The sequence below is a fragment of the Rhinoraja longicauda genome, chromosome 1 (genome assembly GCF_053455715.1).
Source record: "Rhinoraja longicauda isolate Sanriku21f chromosome 1, sRhiLon1.1, whole genome shotgun sequence".
NCBI lineage: Eukaryota > Metazoa > Chordata > Chondrichthyes > Rajiformes > Arhynchobatidae > Rhinoraja > Rhinoraja longicauda.
The window spans coordinates 8,926,987-8,943,176 of NC_135953.1; the positions used below are offsets into that span (position 1 = coordinate 8,926,987).

A 16,190-nucleotide genomic window follows, 5' to 3' on the forward strand; every position below is an offset into this window, starting at 1 on the left:
AATAACTCGCAAAGACAGCGTGAACTTCGGCTGTTTTGTAATTTTAAACGTTTCTCTGATTAGTTCTTAAGTATACTAGTGAAGGCAAGAATGAACTATAATACCGGATCAAAATTGGGCAACTTCTGTTGCAAAAAACACACATGGACAGACACTATCAAGCACAAAACAAAATTCAACTATAAAGCCTAACTAACGAATGGTCACTCAGATGGCCGAGAACAGTTCACTGTGAAATCTGGTTTCAACCATGTAGTCAGGGATGACTTCATGTAATGTTTATAAAAGCAGCAGCTCTCTGAGTATATAAAAAACACAAAGCTACCAAGTTTATCAAAATACACCATTACAAAATGTAAATTAGACTGCTAAGAATCAACAAACACTCGCATTATCTTGACACAATCCTAAAACTTATCAGCTACATCTGCAAAACATGCCACAGGAAAACATGATAACAAAAAGGAAAATATTTTCAACAATATATTATTTACTTTAATTCTAAATACCTTGAGAGCATTGATCCAAAAGCTTTGGGAAAAGTAACCTGAAAACACAAAAATATTATTAAAATACTATAAAAACAATTAATATTAGTAAAATGCACCGATCAGCCAAAACATTATGACTTGATGAGCCAAAACATTATGACCACCTGCCTAATATGCTGTTGGTCCTCCGTGTGCAGCCCCATACGCAGCAGGGTGCGATACACTGTGTATTGTGACACATTCCTCCCTTGACCACCATTAAAATTTTCTGTGAATTGTGCCACAGTAGACCATCTGTCGGTTTGGACCAGATGGGATAGCTTTTGCTGCCCTCGCGCATCGATGAGCCTTGGGCGCCCAACACCCTATTGCCGGTTTGTGGTTTGTCCCTCCTTGGACCACTGTCGGTAGGTACTCACCACCGCTGACTGGGAGCACCCCACAAGCCTTGCCGTTTCAGTGACGCTCTGACCCAGTCGTCTGGCCATAACAATTTGGCTCTTGTCAAAGTCGCTCAGGTCTTTACTCCTGCCCATTTCTCCTGCATCCAACACATCAACTTCAAGAACTGATTGTTCACTTGCTGCCTAATATATCCCACCCTTTGACAGGTACCATTGTAACAAGATAATCAATGTTATTAACTTCGCCTGTCAGTGGTCATGTTTTGGCTGATCGGTTTACGTATATGACTTACTAATGAACTGTCTCAAAACTTAATCAGGAAATTTGCCAAAACACATGAAGTTGCCTCTTAACAATACAATCCACAGAATTGAACGCTGCTTCGATCAAGCTTAAACTATTTACTGCTATCACAATCACTCTTACTGTAGAACAAGAAATGTTAGAAGGGTCTCGATCCGAAATGTCACCCATTCCTTCTCACCAGAGATGCTGCCTGTCCCACCTAGTTATTCCAGCATTTTGTATCTATCTCCTCTCCCCTTCCATCTTTATTCCTTCCTCTGGCTTCACTATATACACTTCATCTATTCTTACCTCACATCTTGTCTTTGCATCTCTGGTTTTTGTCCAACTATCTGCCTATCAAAACCCCACATCACCAGTATCTACCTATCAACCGCCAGGCTTTGCCTACCCTTCTCTTTTCTAGATTTCTCACCCCCCCACCCCCCAACCAATCAGTCTGAAGATGGGCCCCAACCCGAAACGTTACCTATTCATGTTTGCCAGACATGCTGCCTAACCTGCAGAGTTACTCCAGCAGTTGGTGTCTTTACTTTACTTTATGTATTCCAGCATTTGCAGTTCTTTGTTTCTTAACCGTTCCAAGATCCTGTCTAATGCCAAGAAAATTAGTCATCCCAATTTAAGACTTTAACTTGTGGACCAACTCAAACTTTTTCCCCATAACTATCTAAGAGAATTATGGTCACTGATCCCATAGAACTCCCACACAGGAACATCTCACATAGGAGTGTAAGATCAGCTTAAAGTGGAAACCAGGGGCCTGAAAGAAAAATATATTTAAATTGGTCAGAGGGACAATATGACCAATATGGAGTGAAAGGTATGACTGAAGATAAATATGACAAATATTTAAATCATTATTTCTTAATTCTTAATAAATTAACAATTGATTGATTGCAAAAGTATATAGGTATAGATCCCGCATATCTGCATAATCCCGCAGCTCCGCTCTAGCTCCCCCTCCCCCTCCCCCCATTGGTCAAGTCAAGTCAAGTCAATTTTATTTGTATAGCACATTTAAAAACAACCCACGTTGACCAAACAAGGACAGAGTCCCCCTTGTCCTCACCTTCCACCCCATCAGCCGTCGCATACAGCATATAATCCTTCACCATTTTCGCCACTACTGGCCACATCTTCCCGTCTCCACCCCTTTCTGCTTTCCGCAGGGACTGTTCCCTCCGCAACTCCCTAGTCAATTCGTCCCTTCCCACCCAAACCACCCACTGCCCAGGTACTTTCCCCTGCAACCGTAGGAGATGCAACACCTGTACCTCCCACCTCGACTCCATCCAAGGACCCCGACAGTTTTTCCAGGTGAGGGAGAGGTTCACTTGCACCTCCACCAACCTCATCTACTGTATCCCCTGTTCCAGGTATCAACACCTGTATATCGGTGAGACCAAGCGCAGGCTTGGCGATCTTTTCGCTGAACACTTCTGCTCAGTCTGCCTTAACCTACCTGATCTCCCGGTTGCCTAGCACTTTAACTCCCCCTCTCATTCTCAATCTGACCTTTCTGTCCTGAGCCTCCTCCATTGTCAGAGTGACACCCAGCGCAAATTGGAGGAACAGCACCTCATTTCGCTTGGGTAGCTTACTCCCCAGCAGTATGAACATTGACTGCTCTAACTTCAAATAGACCTTGCTTTCCCTCTTTCTCCATCCCCTCACCCTTCCCTGTTCTCCCACCAGTCTTACGGTCTCTGACTGCATTCTATCTTTGTCCCATCCACTCCCCTGACATTAGTCTGAAGAAGGGTCTCGACCCGAAACGTCACCCATTCCTTCTCTCCAGAGATGCTGCCTGTCCCGCTGAGTTACTCCAGCATTTTCTGTCGACCTTCGATTTAAACCAGCATCTGCAGTTCTTTCCTACACATATATAAGCATAGAGATCTCTATCGCTAATTATTGGACTAAGGACAGCATTGGATTAAAAAAGCTTATAATTTACCAAAAAGAGGCGCGTCAGAAAATGTGGAGATTTATGGATACTGAGTAATCAATAAGAGAAACAGAATGGAAAACACGATGATGTGGAGGATTACTGATGATATTACAAAATGGAGATGTAGAGTTGAGAGGCCTTTACAACAATCTGAGAAGGGCAACAAATACCAGAGGTTCTCTTTGAAATAGTTAGAAATCATTTAACGGTTTAAATGGTACCTGTGTTCCATAGTTGAGCACTGTGGATCAATACAGGTGGTGACAGCACCGATGACAAATGCAGATTGAACCTCAGGGTCTGGATGCATCTGGATAGCTTGCACAACATCAATAACATCTGTATATCTGCAAGATTTATTGTACACACAAGAATTAAAAACTGTTTTTCCAGCACATCGCTGCATCATATGCTCCATCTTGCGAAGTCAGTTGCCATTTATTCAGGATATTACCTGTTATGCTACTTATAGTTGTCTAATAATAACCAGAAACTGCATATGGGCTCAGTTGAGTGTGTAATTGAGTGAGCTACAATTCTGCTTTGGGGTCATTAGTTTATCAATTACCGACGATCTACTATTACATAAAAATGATGGACGCGCCAATAGTTAACAATATCTCAAGACAGAAAATCTCCGTGCACATATAGATGAAATGTCATGGTGTTATAAGAGAAAGAATGACAAGCAACAACATGAAAAATCCACATTCAAATTCCTACATTGCCCCACCACACCACACCCTAAAACATAACAAAAATAGAGTGCTGGAAGAATTCAGCAGATGGTGGGAGAAATGTGTGTGCACAAGGTTGGGGACGAGTAATAACCAGGAGACGAAGATAAATTGGGGTTAGGTGTATATCACTTGAAATTGAAGAATTTAATGTTCATTCACCCTGGTCACCCGCTCCTTTCCTCTGCTCATCTCCCACCCCTTTCATCTCCGAGTCTCCCGTTTCCTTTTCATCCCTCCTCTTTCCCATCCCCCTCTCCCTTTCCAAATCATGGCTCTCCCCACAGATTAACATTTCACACCTCTTTCTTCCTTAACCAATATCCTTTAGTCTCCTTTTCACTTTGAGCCTTTGTCACTATCTACACCCATCTGCCAATGACCGCATCTCACATGTATCCGTCTATCACATGCTGGGCTTTGCTCCTCCCCAACCTCTTTTTTTTCAACTTTCTCCTCTCACTCCATCGTTCTGAAGGGTTTCGACCTGAAATGTCATCAGTCCATTCCATTCTCAGATATTGCCTGTCCCTGCTAAGTTCCACCAGCACTTTGTTCGTTGCTCAAGTTTGCAGCATCTGCAATCTCTTACAACCTCACCCTAAAACATGCTGACAGTGGAACATGCTTGCATTCTCGTTACCATGAATTACTCACCCTGGTGTGACGATCAGTAATCTCACTTTCCTTCGTGAGTATACAGATTGGCGAACTGTTCTGTTTCTCTGTGCTTCGAGAACACTTGATAGAAAATGGTGGATTTGACCATAATTGAATGGCTCACAGTTATCTAGCATCTGCCGGTAAACTGACCATCTATAATTATAAAAAACAATAATTAGCTGTGAGGGAAATAAATTTAATTGTTCTAATTCAGAGATGTCAGATGATTAATGTGGCATTCAAGTTAAAGTTAATTTGCTTAAAAAAATTACTGAAGACAATAGACAATAGGTGCAGGAGTAGGCCATTCAGCCCTTCGAGCCAGCACCGCCATTCAATGCGATCATGGCTGATCACTCTCAATCAGTACCCCGTTCCTGCCTTCTCCCCATACCCCCTCACTCCGCTATCCTTAAGAGCTCTATCCAGCCCTCTCTTGAAAGCATCCAACGAACTGGCCTCCACTGCCTTCTGAGGCAGAGAATTCCACACCTTCACCACTCTCTGACTGAAAAAGTTCTTCCTCATCTCCGTTCTAAATGGCCTACCCCTTATTCTTAAACTGTGGCCCCTTGTTCTGGACTCCCCCAACATTGGGAGCATGTTTCTTGCCTCTAATGTGTCCAATCCCCTAATTATCTTATATGTTTCAATAAGATCCCCCCTCATCCTTCTAAATTCCAGTGTATACAAGCCCAATCGCTCCAGCCTTTCAACATACGACAGTCCCGCCATTCCGGGAATTAACCTAGTGAACCTACGCTGCACGCCCTCCATAGCAAGAATATCCTTCCTCAAATTTGGAGACCAAAACTGCACACAGTACTCCAGGTGCGGTCTCACCAGGGCCCGGTACAACTGTAGAAGGACCTCTTTGCTCCTATACTCAACTCCTCTTGTTATGAAGGCCAACATTCCATTGGCTTTCTTCACTGCCTGCTGTACCTGCATGCTTCCTTTCATTGACTGATGCACTAGGACACCCAGATCTCGTTGAACTCCCCCTCCTCCTAACTTGACACCATTCAGATAATAATCTGCCTTTCTATTCTTACTTCCAAAGTGAATAACCTCACACTTATCTACATTAAACTGCATCTGCCATGTATCCACCCACTCACACAACCAGTCCAAGTCACCCTGCAGCCTTATTGCATCTTCCTTACAATTCACACTACCCCCCAGCTTAGTATCATCTGCAAATTTGCTAATGGTACTTTTAATCCCTTCGTCTAAGTCATTAATGTATATCGTAAATAGCTGGGGTCCCAGCACCAAACCTTGCGGTACCCCACTGGTCACTGCCTGTCATTCCGAAAGGGACCCATTTATCCCCACTCTTTCCTGTCAACCAATTTTCTATCCATGTCAGTACCCTACCCCCAATACCATGTGCTCTAATTTTGCCCACTAATCTCCTATGTGGGACCTTGTCGAAGGCTTTCTGAAAGTCGAGGTACACCACATCCACTGTCAATTTTCCTAGTTACATCCTCAAAAAATTCCAGTAGATTTGTCAAGCATGATTTCCCCTTCGTAAATCCATGCTGACTCGGAATGATCCCGTTACTGCTATCCAAATGCTCAGCAATTTCGTCTTGTATAATTGACTCCAGCATCTTCCCCACCACTGATGTCAGACTAACTGGTCTATAATGACCCGTTTTCTCTCTCCCTCCTTTCTTAAAAAGTGGGATAACATTTGCTATCCTCCAATCCACAGGAACTGATCCTGAATCTATAGAACATTGAAAAATGATCTCCAATGCTTCCACTATTTCTAGAGCCACCTCCTTAAGTACCCTGGGATGCAAACCATCAGGCCCTGGGGATTTATCAGCCTTCAGTCCCATCAGTCTACCCAAAACCATTTCCTGCCTAATGTGGATTTCCTTCAGTTCCTCCATCACCCTAGGTTCTCCGGCCCCTAGAACATTTGGGAGATTGTGTGTATCTTCCTCAGTAAAGACAGATCCAAAGTAACGGTTTAACTCGTCTGCCATTTCTTTGTTCCCCATAATAAATTCCCCTGCTTCTGTCGTCAAGGGACCCACATTTGCCTTGACTATTTTTTTCCTCTTCACGTACCTAAAAAAACTTTTGCTATCCTCCTTTATATTATTGGCTCGTTTACCCTCGTACCTCATCTTTTCTCCCCGTATTGCCTTTTTAGTTAAATTTTGTTGCTCTTTAAAAGAGTCCCAATCCTCTGTCTTCCCACTCTTCTTTGCTATGTTATACTTCCTCTCCTTAATTTTTATGCTGTCCTTGTCAGCCACAGGTGTCTCTTACTCCCCTTAGAGTCTTTCCGCCTCTTTGGGATAAATTGATCCTGCAACCTCTGCATTATTCCAAGGAATACCTGCCATTGCTGTTCTACCGTCTTCCCTGCTAGGGCCTCCTTCCAGTCAATTTTGGCCAGCTCCTGCCTCATGCCTCTGTAATCCCCTTTGCTATACTGTAATACTGACACTTCCGATTTTCCCTTCTGCCTTTCCATTTGCAGAGTAAAACTTATCATGTTGTGATCACTGCCTCCTAATGGCTCTTTTACCTCTAGTCCCCTTATCAGATCAGGATCATTACACAACACTAAATCCAGAATTGCCTTCTCCCTGGTAGGCTCCAGTACAAGCTGTTCTAAGAATCCATCTCAAAGGCACTCTACAAACTCTCTTTCCTGGGGTCCATTTCCAACCTGATTTTCCCAGTCTACCTGCATGTTGAAGACATACATTTTAACTGAAAAATCCTTCAAACAAATTTTATCTGATAACATAATAACACATTTCACTTTGATGCCATGTAGTTTGAAACACAATTCATTGCTCAGTTAATATAACCAGAAAGACAATAGACAATAGGTGCAGGAGTAGGCCATTCAGCCCTTCGAGCCAGCACCGCCAATCAATGCGATCATGGCTGATCACAACTACAACACGAATGAAATAGAACAGAACATCACCAAATTGGTGATGTCAGGGGGGGGGCGGGACAACTCCGACTTGGAGACTCCTGTCTCCAATTACATCCTTTCTTTGTCCCGGCCCCGACATCAGTCTGAAGAAGGGTCTCGACCCGAAACGTTACCCATTCCTTCTCTCCAGAGATGCTGCCTGACCCACTGAGTTCCTCCAGCATTTTGTGATATCTGTAATTCCTTGTGTTGTGTAATTAAATATTAATTCACCAGTTTCAGCGTAATACGTGAAATGAAAGTAAAAATTGTGTGTACTCTGATGACTATTGCCGCAGAGCAACACTTATGACCATGAAACTTTCTCATTGTGCATTTTTGTTAAAAATGATTACGAAAAGTAGTTTAAATCATAAACTTTAAAAAATTGCAACTAATCCTTTAATTTGCTGACCTTCCATGCTCTTGAGTCAAATTAACAATGTAGGTACAAAGTTCTTCTTTGTAACTGCCAGGTAGACCCGCAACAATTGTGATCACCATCTGCAACAAATGCAGAAGAAATAAATCCATTTAAGTGAAACAGGGTGAACAAACGTTGTTTAATGGGAAAATGAAATATCAGTTTAGAGTAAATGAAACAAGATACAGCAGTTCAGATAACGGAAATTTGCCTTTAGGGAATTCACAAATTACCACCAAAAGAAAGGCCCAAGTGATGGAAATCTTCCAATTACTCAGGTAAACCCAGTTCCAACAACACCTCAAGATGTTCAAAACAATTTTCACATTATGGCTGCAAGGTGCACCATCCAAAAAACAAACTGCAGTTAGCTGCCTTGACCACTCCGACAAATAGTGACCGGTGTGAGAGGGGAGGTGAATACCGAAGTTAAAGTGTTGTATTTGAATGCGCAAAGTATAAAAAATAAAGTGGATGAGCTTGAGGCTCCGTTAGATATTGGCAAGTATGATGTGGTAATTACAGAGACATGGCTGCAAGAGGACCAGGGCTGGGAGCTGAATATTCAGGGGTATATGACCTATCGAAAAGACAGACAGGTGGGCAGAGGGGGTGGGGTCGCTCTGTTGGTAAGGAATGATATTCAGTCGCTTGCAAGGGGTGACATAGAATCAGGAGATGTAGAATCAGTATGGACAGAACTGAGGAATTGTACGGGTAAAAAGACCTTAATGGGAGTTATCTACAGGCCCCCAAACAGTAGCCTGGATATAGGGTGCAAGTTGAATCAAGAGTTAAAATTGGCATGTTGCAAAGGTAATGCTGCAGTGGTTATGAGAGATTTCAACATGCAGGTAGACTGGGAAAATCAGCTTGGTAATGGACCCCAAGAAAGGGAGTGCCTCTCAGATGGATTCTTAGAGCAGCTTGTACTGGAGCCTACCAGGGAGAAGGCAATTCTGGATTTAGTGTTGTGTAATGAACCGGATTTGATTAGGGAACTCGAAGTAAAAGAGCCATTAGGAGGTAGTGATCATATGATCAGTTTTAATCTACAATTTGAGAGGGAGAAGGGAAAATCGGAAGTGCCAGTATTGCAGTTGAGCAAGGGGGACTATGGAGGCATGAGAGAGGAGCTGGCCAGAATTGATTGGAAAGATACCTTAGCAGGGAAGACAGTGCAACAACAATGACAGGTATTTCTGGGAATAATACAGAAGGTGCAGGATCAGTTCATTCCAAAGAGGAAGAAAGATTCTAAGGGGAGTAAGAGATGACCGTGGCTGACAAGGGAAACCAAAGACAGTATAAAAATAAAAGAGAACATAGCAAAGATGAGCAGGAAGCCAGAGGATTGGGACTCTTTTGAAGAGCAACAGAAGATAACTAAAAAGGCAATACGGGGAGAAAAGATGAGGTACGAAGGTAAGCTAGTCAAGAATATAAATGAGGATAGTAAAAGCTTCTTTATGTGAAGGTATGTGAAGAGGAAGAAAATAGTTAAGACAAATGTGGGTCCCTTGAAGTCAGAAGCAGATGAATTTATTATGGGGAACAAGGAAATGGCAAACTAGTTGAACAGGTACTTTGGATCTGTCTTCACAAAGGAAGATACAATCTCCCAGATGCACTAGTGGACAGAGGTCTTACGGTAACGGAGGAACTGAAGGAAATTCACATTAGGCAGAAAATGGTGTTGGGTAGACTGGTGGGACTGAAGGCTGATAAATCCCCTGGGCCTGATGGACTGCATCCCAGGGTACTTAAGGAAGTGGCTCTAGAAATCGTGGATGCATTGGTGATCATTTTCCAATGTTCTATAGATTCAGGATCAGTTCCTGTTGATTGGAGGGTAGACAATAGACAATAGACAATAGGTGCAGGAGTAGGCCATTCAGCCCTTCGAGCCAGCACCGCCATTCAATGCGATCATGGCTGATCACTCTCAATCAGTACCCCGTTCCTGCCTTCTCCCCATACCCCCTCACTCCGCTATCCTTAAGAGCTCTATCCAGCTCTCTCTTGAAAGCATCCAACGAACTGGCCTCCACTGCCTTCTGAGGCAGAGAATTCCACACCTTCACCACTCTCTGACTGAAAAAGTTCTTCCTCATCTCCGTTCTAAATGGCCTACCCCTTATTCTTAAACTGTGGCCCCTTGTTCTGGACTCCCCCAACATTGGGAACATGTTTCCTGCCTCTAATGTGTCCAATCCCCTAATTATCTTATATGTTTCAATAAGATCCCCCCTCATCCTTCTAAATTCCAGTGTATACAAGCCCAATCGCTCCAGCCTTTCAACATACGACAGTCCCGCCATTCCGGGAATTAACCTAGTGAACCTACGCTGCACGCCCTCCATAGCAAGAATATCCTTCCTCAAATTCGGAGACCAAAACTGCACACAGTACTCCAGGTGCGGTCTCACCAGGGCCCGGTACAACTGTAGAAGGACCTCTTTGCTCCTATACTCAACTCCTCTTGTTACGAAGGCCAACATTCCATTGGCTTTCTTCACTGCCTGCTGTACGTGCATGCTTCCTTTCATTGACTGATGCACTAGGACACCCAGATCTCGTTGAACTCCCCCTCCTCCTAACTTGACACCATTCAGATAATAATCTGCCTTTCTATTCTTACTTCCAAAGTGAATAACCTCACACTTATCTACATTAAACTGCATCTGCCATGTATCCGCCCACTCACACAACCAGTCCAAGTCACCCTGAAGCCTTATTGCATCTTCCTCACAATTCACACTACCCCCCAGCTTAGTATCATCTGCAAATTTGCTAATGGTACTTTTAATCCCTTCATCTAAGTCATTAATGTATATCGTAAATAGCTGGGGTCCCAGCACCGAACCTTGCGGTACCCCACTGGTCACTGCCTCCCATTCCGAAAGGGACCCATTTATCCCCACTCTTTGCTTTCTGTCTGTCAACCAATTTTCTATCCATGTCAGTACCCTACCCCCAATACCACGTGCCCTAATTTTGCCCACTAATCTCCTATGTGGGACCTTGTCGAAGGCTTTCTGAAAGTCGAGGTACACCACATCCACTGACTCTCCCCTGTCAATTTTCCTAGTTACATCCTCAAAAAATTCCAGTAGATTTGTCAAGCATGATTTCCCCTTCGTAAATCCATGCTGACTCGGAATGATCCCGTTACTGCTATCCAAATGCTCAGCAATTTCGTCTTTTATAATTGACTCCAGCATCTTCCCCACCACTGATGTCAGACTAACTGGTCTATAATTACCCGTTTTCTCTCTCCCTCCTTTCTTAAAAAGTGGGATAACATTTGCTATCCTCCAATCCACAGGAACTGATCCTGAATCTATAGAACATTGAAAAATGATCTCCAATGCTTCCACTATTTCTAGAGCCACCTCCTTAAGTACCCTGGGATGCAGACCATCAGGCCCTGGGGATTTATCAGCCTTCAGTCCCATCAGTCTACCCAAAACCATTTCCTGCCTAATGTGGATTTCCTTCAGTTCCTCCATCACCCTAGGTTCTCCGGCCCCTAGAACATTTGGGAGATTGTGTGTATCTTCCTCAGTGAAGACAGATCCAAAGTAACGGTTTAACTCGTCCGCCATTTCTTTGTTCCCCATAATAAATTCCCCTGTTTCTGTCTTCAAGGGACCCACATTTGCCTTGACAATTTTTTTTCTCTTCACGTACCTAAAAAAACTTTTGCTATCCTCCTTTATATTATTGGCTAGTTTACCCTCGTACCTCATCTTTTCGTAGCTAATGTTATCCCACTTTTTGAGAAAGGAGGGAGAGAGAAAATGGAAAATTATAGACCAGTTAGCCTGACATCAGTGGTGGGGAAGATGCTGGTGTCAATTGTAAATAAAGAAATTACGGAACATATGGATAGCAGTAACAGGATCGTTCCGAGTCAGCATGGATTTACGGAGGGGAAATCATGCTTGACTAATCTTCTGGAATTTATTTTGAGGATGTAACTAGGAAAATGGACAAGAGAGAGCCTGTGGATGTAGTGTACCTGGACTTTCAGAAAGCCTTTGATAAGGTCCCACATAGATTAGTGGGCAAAATTAGAGCGCATGGTATTGGGGGTAGGGTACTGACATGGATAGAAAATTGGTTGGTAGAGAGGAAACAAAGAGTAGGGATTAACGGGTCCCTTTCAGAATGGCAGGCAGTGACTAGTGGGGTACTGCAAGGTGGTAAGAACAGGAAGGCAGATTATTATCTGAATGGTGTCAAGTTAGGAAATGGGGAAGTAAAAAGAGATCTGGGTGTCCTTGTTTATCAGTCACTTAAAGTTAGCATGCAGGTACAGCAGGCAGTGAAGAAAGCTAATGGCATGTTAGCCTTTATGACAAGAGGAGTTGAATACAGGAGCAAACAGGTCCTTCTGCAGTTGTACAGGGCCCTAGTGAGTCCGCACCTGGAGGACTGTGTGCAGTTTTGGTCTCTAAATTTGAGGAAGGATATTCTTGCTATTGAGGGAGTGCAGCGCAGGTTCACTAAGTTAATTCCCGGAATGGCGGAACTGTCGCATGTTGAGACTGGAGCGACTAGGCTTGTATACAGTGGAATTTAGAAGGATGAGAGGGGATCTTATTGAAACATATAAGATTATTAAGGGATTGGACATGCTAGAGGCAGGACACGTGTTCCCAATGTTGGGGGTAGTCCAGAACCAGGGGCCACAGTTTAAGCATAAAGCGTAGGCCATTTAGAACGGAGATGAGGAAAAACTTTTTCACTCAGAGTTGTAAATCTGTGGAATTCTCTGCCTCAGATGGCAGTGGAAGCCAATTCTCTGGATGCTTTCAAGAGAGAGCTAGATAAAGCTCTTAATGATAGCGGAGTCAGGGGGTATGGGGAGAAGGCAGGAACGGGGTACGGATTTTGAATGATCAGCCATGATCACATTGAATGGCGGTGCTGGCTCGAAGGGCCGAATGGCCTACTCCTGCACCTATTGTCTATAAAATCTCCCTTATCTGTATCCCCATCATCAACTCTATGGCAACTCCTCAAATTTGTACATAATCCTAATTTGGAAATATATCTGCATGCTTTCAATGTGCTGATTCTACGATCTGGAACTCCTTACCCAACAATACTTCAAGAAAGGAAGCAGGGATAAGCCAGGTAACTACAGTCATCAGTGGTTAGAAATGTTAGAGAAAATTCCGAGAGCTAGGAGTTCATTTAGAAAATGATCAGGATAGTGAACATTCCTCGCTAAGTATTTTGAGGAGGTAACAAGAGAGGTTGATGAAGTCTGGATGGTTAATGTCGTCGATATAACCTGTCATACCTGTCATAAGGCATTCAACTAGATAGGTAGGCTATTTCAGAAGGTTAAGGCACATGGGATGCAAGCCAAGTTGGCTAATTGGATCCATAATTGAACCCAATAATCCAAGTGCCCACTCACCAGTGTCCTGTACATAACTGTGTGGAATAAAAAACATTTATGATTATAAATGCTCTTGCCTCTCTGATGCATTGATATTGTTTCTCTACAGTGCAGAAACAGGCTTAGGCCTTCCATGTTCGTGCTTAATTTTTTTGCCATTTTCTGTATTAGTTATTTACTCACCATAGGAGAGCATCTTTCTGTGCATTGCTGTTTGCGTCTGTCAAAATGCCTCTTAAACTTAGAAATTATCTCCACTCCAACACCTCCTCTGGCATTGTATTCCTTCCAGATGTAAACCACTCTAACATATTGTGACGTCCCAATTTGTACATTCAATTCCCTGACTGATGCAGACCAGCGTGCCAATAGCTTTTAAGTCAATAAGGTGGTGAAGAAGATATACGGCATGCTAACCTTCACAGATCAGGGCATAGCTTACGAAAGATGAAACATTATATTGCAACTGTACAAAGTATTGGTTTAGCTGCATGGAACGTTGTGTTAATTTCTGATCGCCAAACGAGTGCACTGGAGAGAATTCAAAGGATATTCACCAGGATGTTGCTAGAATCAAAGACTTTAGATATGGAGAGTAACTGGATAGGCTGGGCTTCTTTTTCCTGGGGTGGAGAAGGCTGAAAGGACCAATTGAAGTACATAAGATTATGAGAATCATAAATAAAATAGGTAGTCAAAATTGTTTTTCTCCATGGCAAGGATATCAAACAAAGGACATTGGTTAAGGTGACAGGTAGGAGTTTTAAAGGAGGGTTGGTTTTTTTTTTACAAAGTGTGGGCTATATCTGCATTAGAGATAATTACCATGTTTAAGAGACATTTTGACAGACATTTACATATTAAGGCACAGAAGAATGTTATCCTAATGCTAGTAAAAAGGATTAGTGCGGAAAATGGCAAAAAACTCTACCTGAATTTGGTGGGCCGAACAGCCCGTTTCTATGCTGTAGAAAACAGTACCAATGCATCAGAGAAGAGTATTTATAATAATAAAAAAAAAATTCTGAATCCATAGAATTGTGTGTGTCAGTTGTTAGTTTCTCACAGATATCTGCCAGAGGAGCATGAAGTGCATAACCACTTGCATGAACAAATTAAGTAATTTTAACCCAGCCATAAATACAAAAAATATACAATTCTTATAATATAAACAGGATACAGGTAGTGACTGCAAAATATATCTAAAAGATCACTGTGTGAAAAAAGAGTTAACATTTTATTGTGATGATGAGTTCTGATGAAGGATCATTGTCCTGAAAGGTTAACTCGATCTTTCTTCACAGAACCATGCTGCATGTGCTGATTATTTGCACATCTGCTGGTCTTTTGATTTTCAAGGCATAATTATACTCATATTTTCTTGGCACTCTAATAATATCTTGACAGTAACATTCAATACATCTTTCAACATAAAAAATGAAATGCTAGAAATGTTCAGCAGGTCAATTGGAACCAGGAGCGAAATGCTTTACGTTACATATTACTTTTTATTCTGAATTTTCACAGCAACAGCAATTTTTTCACTTTTGTATCTTTCAATCTACTGTGAAATATTAATATAAATGTGTAGATGGATAGAAATAAATAATGTAATAAAGTATGTACTTCAATACTTTAAGTTAGCACTGTGCCTTTCCTGTACTAACACAAAGTGAGCATAAGCATTCATAGAGTCAATCATAGAGCAAGGAAACAGGTTCTTCGGCCCAACTTGGCCATGCCCCATCTACATTAGTTCCACCTGCCTGCATTCGGCCTATATCCCTCTAAAACTCTCCGATTCATGCATCTGTCCAATTGCCTTTGTTTCATGTTTTAACAATCCACAAACAATTTCCTGATAATAATGAAAAAGTAGGTTACATTTTTATTTGTACTGAAGGACTAAAAGAGTGCTTCATTACCTTATTCTGATCATCACTCTCTGAAGAGAACGAACTTGGTTGCTGTAATAATATGGGTAAATCAGATCTTCTGACTGGCTCGTGGGTCATGCTGCTCACGGCAAAATGTTGTACAAACCTGTAAACAAGGGATAAGACGCATCTAGTTTCCAATGTTGGGCCAAATGGGTCTGTTTAAATTGAACCAAGATTATCTAGCTATTCCTTATACATTCACGACAGTACGGTCAAATTCAGCTCTAACTCCATCTACGTTTGCAGATAACATCATTGTGGTGGACCGAATCACGAACAATGATGAGATGGAAAACTGGCAGGAGATAAGGAACTGACGAATATGGTATCAGGAAAAAAACCTCTCCCTCAATGTCAGGAAGGAACTAGCTATCAACTTCATGAAGCATGGTGGAGTACATGCCCCCATCACTGTCAATGATTTTTAAAGTTACTTCCATTTTTGAAGCTTTACTAATGTTTAGCTCGGAACTTACAGAAAGAGTATGTGAATTTCTTCGGAATCTAATCCTTAAAAAATAATATTAATTCAGTTTATTATTGTCATGTATCAGGTACAGTGAAAAGCTTTGTTTGGCCATACCAACTGCATTGATGCGACAGCCAAGGAGGCACATCAATGCCGTTACTTTCTGAGGAGACTGAGAAAATTCGGCATGTCTCCAATAATTCTTACAAACGTCTGCAGATGCACCATAGAAAACATACTGCTGGGTCGCATCAGTGTGGTTTGGGAACATGTCTGCCCAAGGTTGCAGGAAACTGCACAGTTGTAGATGTAACCCAGTCCATCACTCAGATCAGACTTTCTACCATTGACTCCATCTACACTTCACGCCTCCTCTGAAAAGCAGCCAATATACTCAACGCGTCCCACTCAATCATTCCTCCTTCTTCC

The 16,190-nt window shown here is 42.3% G+C and overlaps 1 protein-coding gene across 2 annotated transcripts in view; it reads right to left on the reverse strand.

The window, feature by feature from the left end:
• Window positions 1-16,190, reverse strand: part of dnaaf9 (dynein axonemal assembly factor 9) — a 114,410-nt gene that overhangs the window by 18,905 nt on the left and 79,315 nt on the right. For both annotated transcript variants that reach the window (XM_078406503.1, XM_078406413.1), the window contains 5 exons: window positions 15,278-15,395; window positions 7,928-8,016; window positions 4,551-4,709; window positions 3,378-3,503; window positions 510-547 (listed from right to left, as the gene is read on the reverse strand). In XM_078406503.1, the coding sequence (XP_078262629.1) occupies window positions 510-547; window positions 3,378-3,503; window positions 4,551-4,709; window positions 7,928-8,016; window positions 15,278-15,395 (530 nt within the window). The remainder of the gene's footprint in view (window positions 1-509; window positions 548-3,377; window positions 3,504-4,550; window positions 4,710-7,927; window positions 8,017-15,277; window positions 15,396-16,190) is intronic.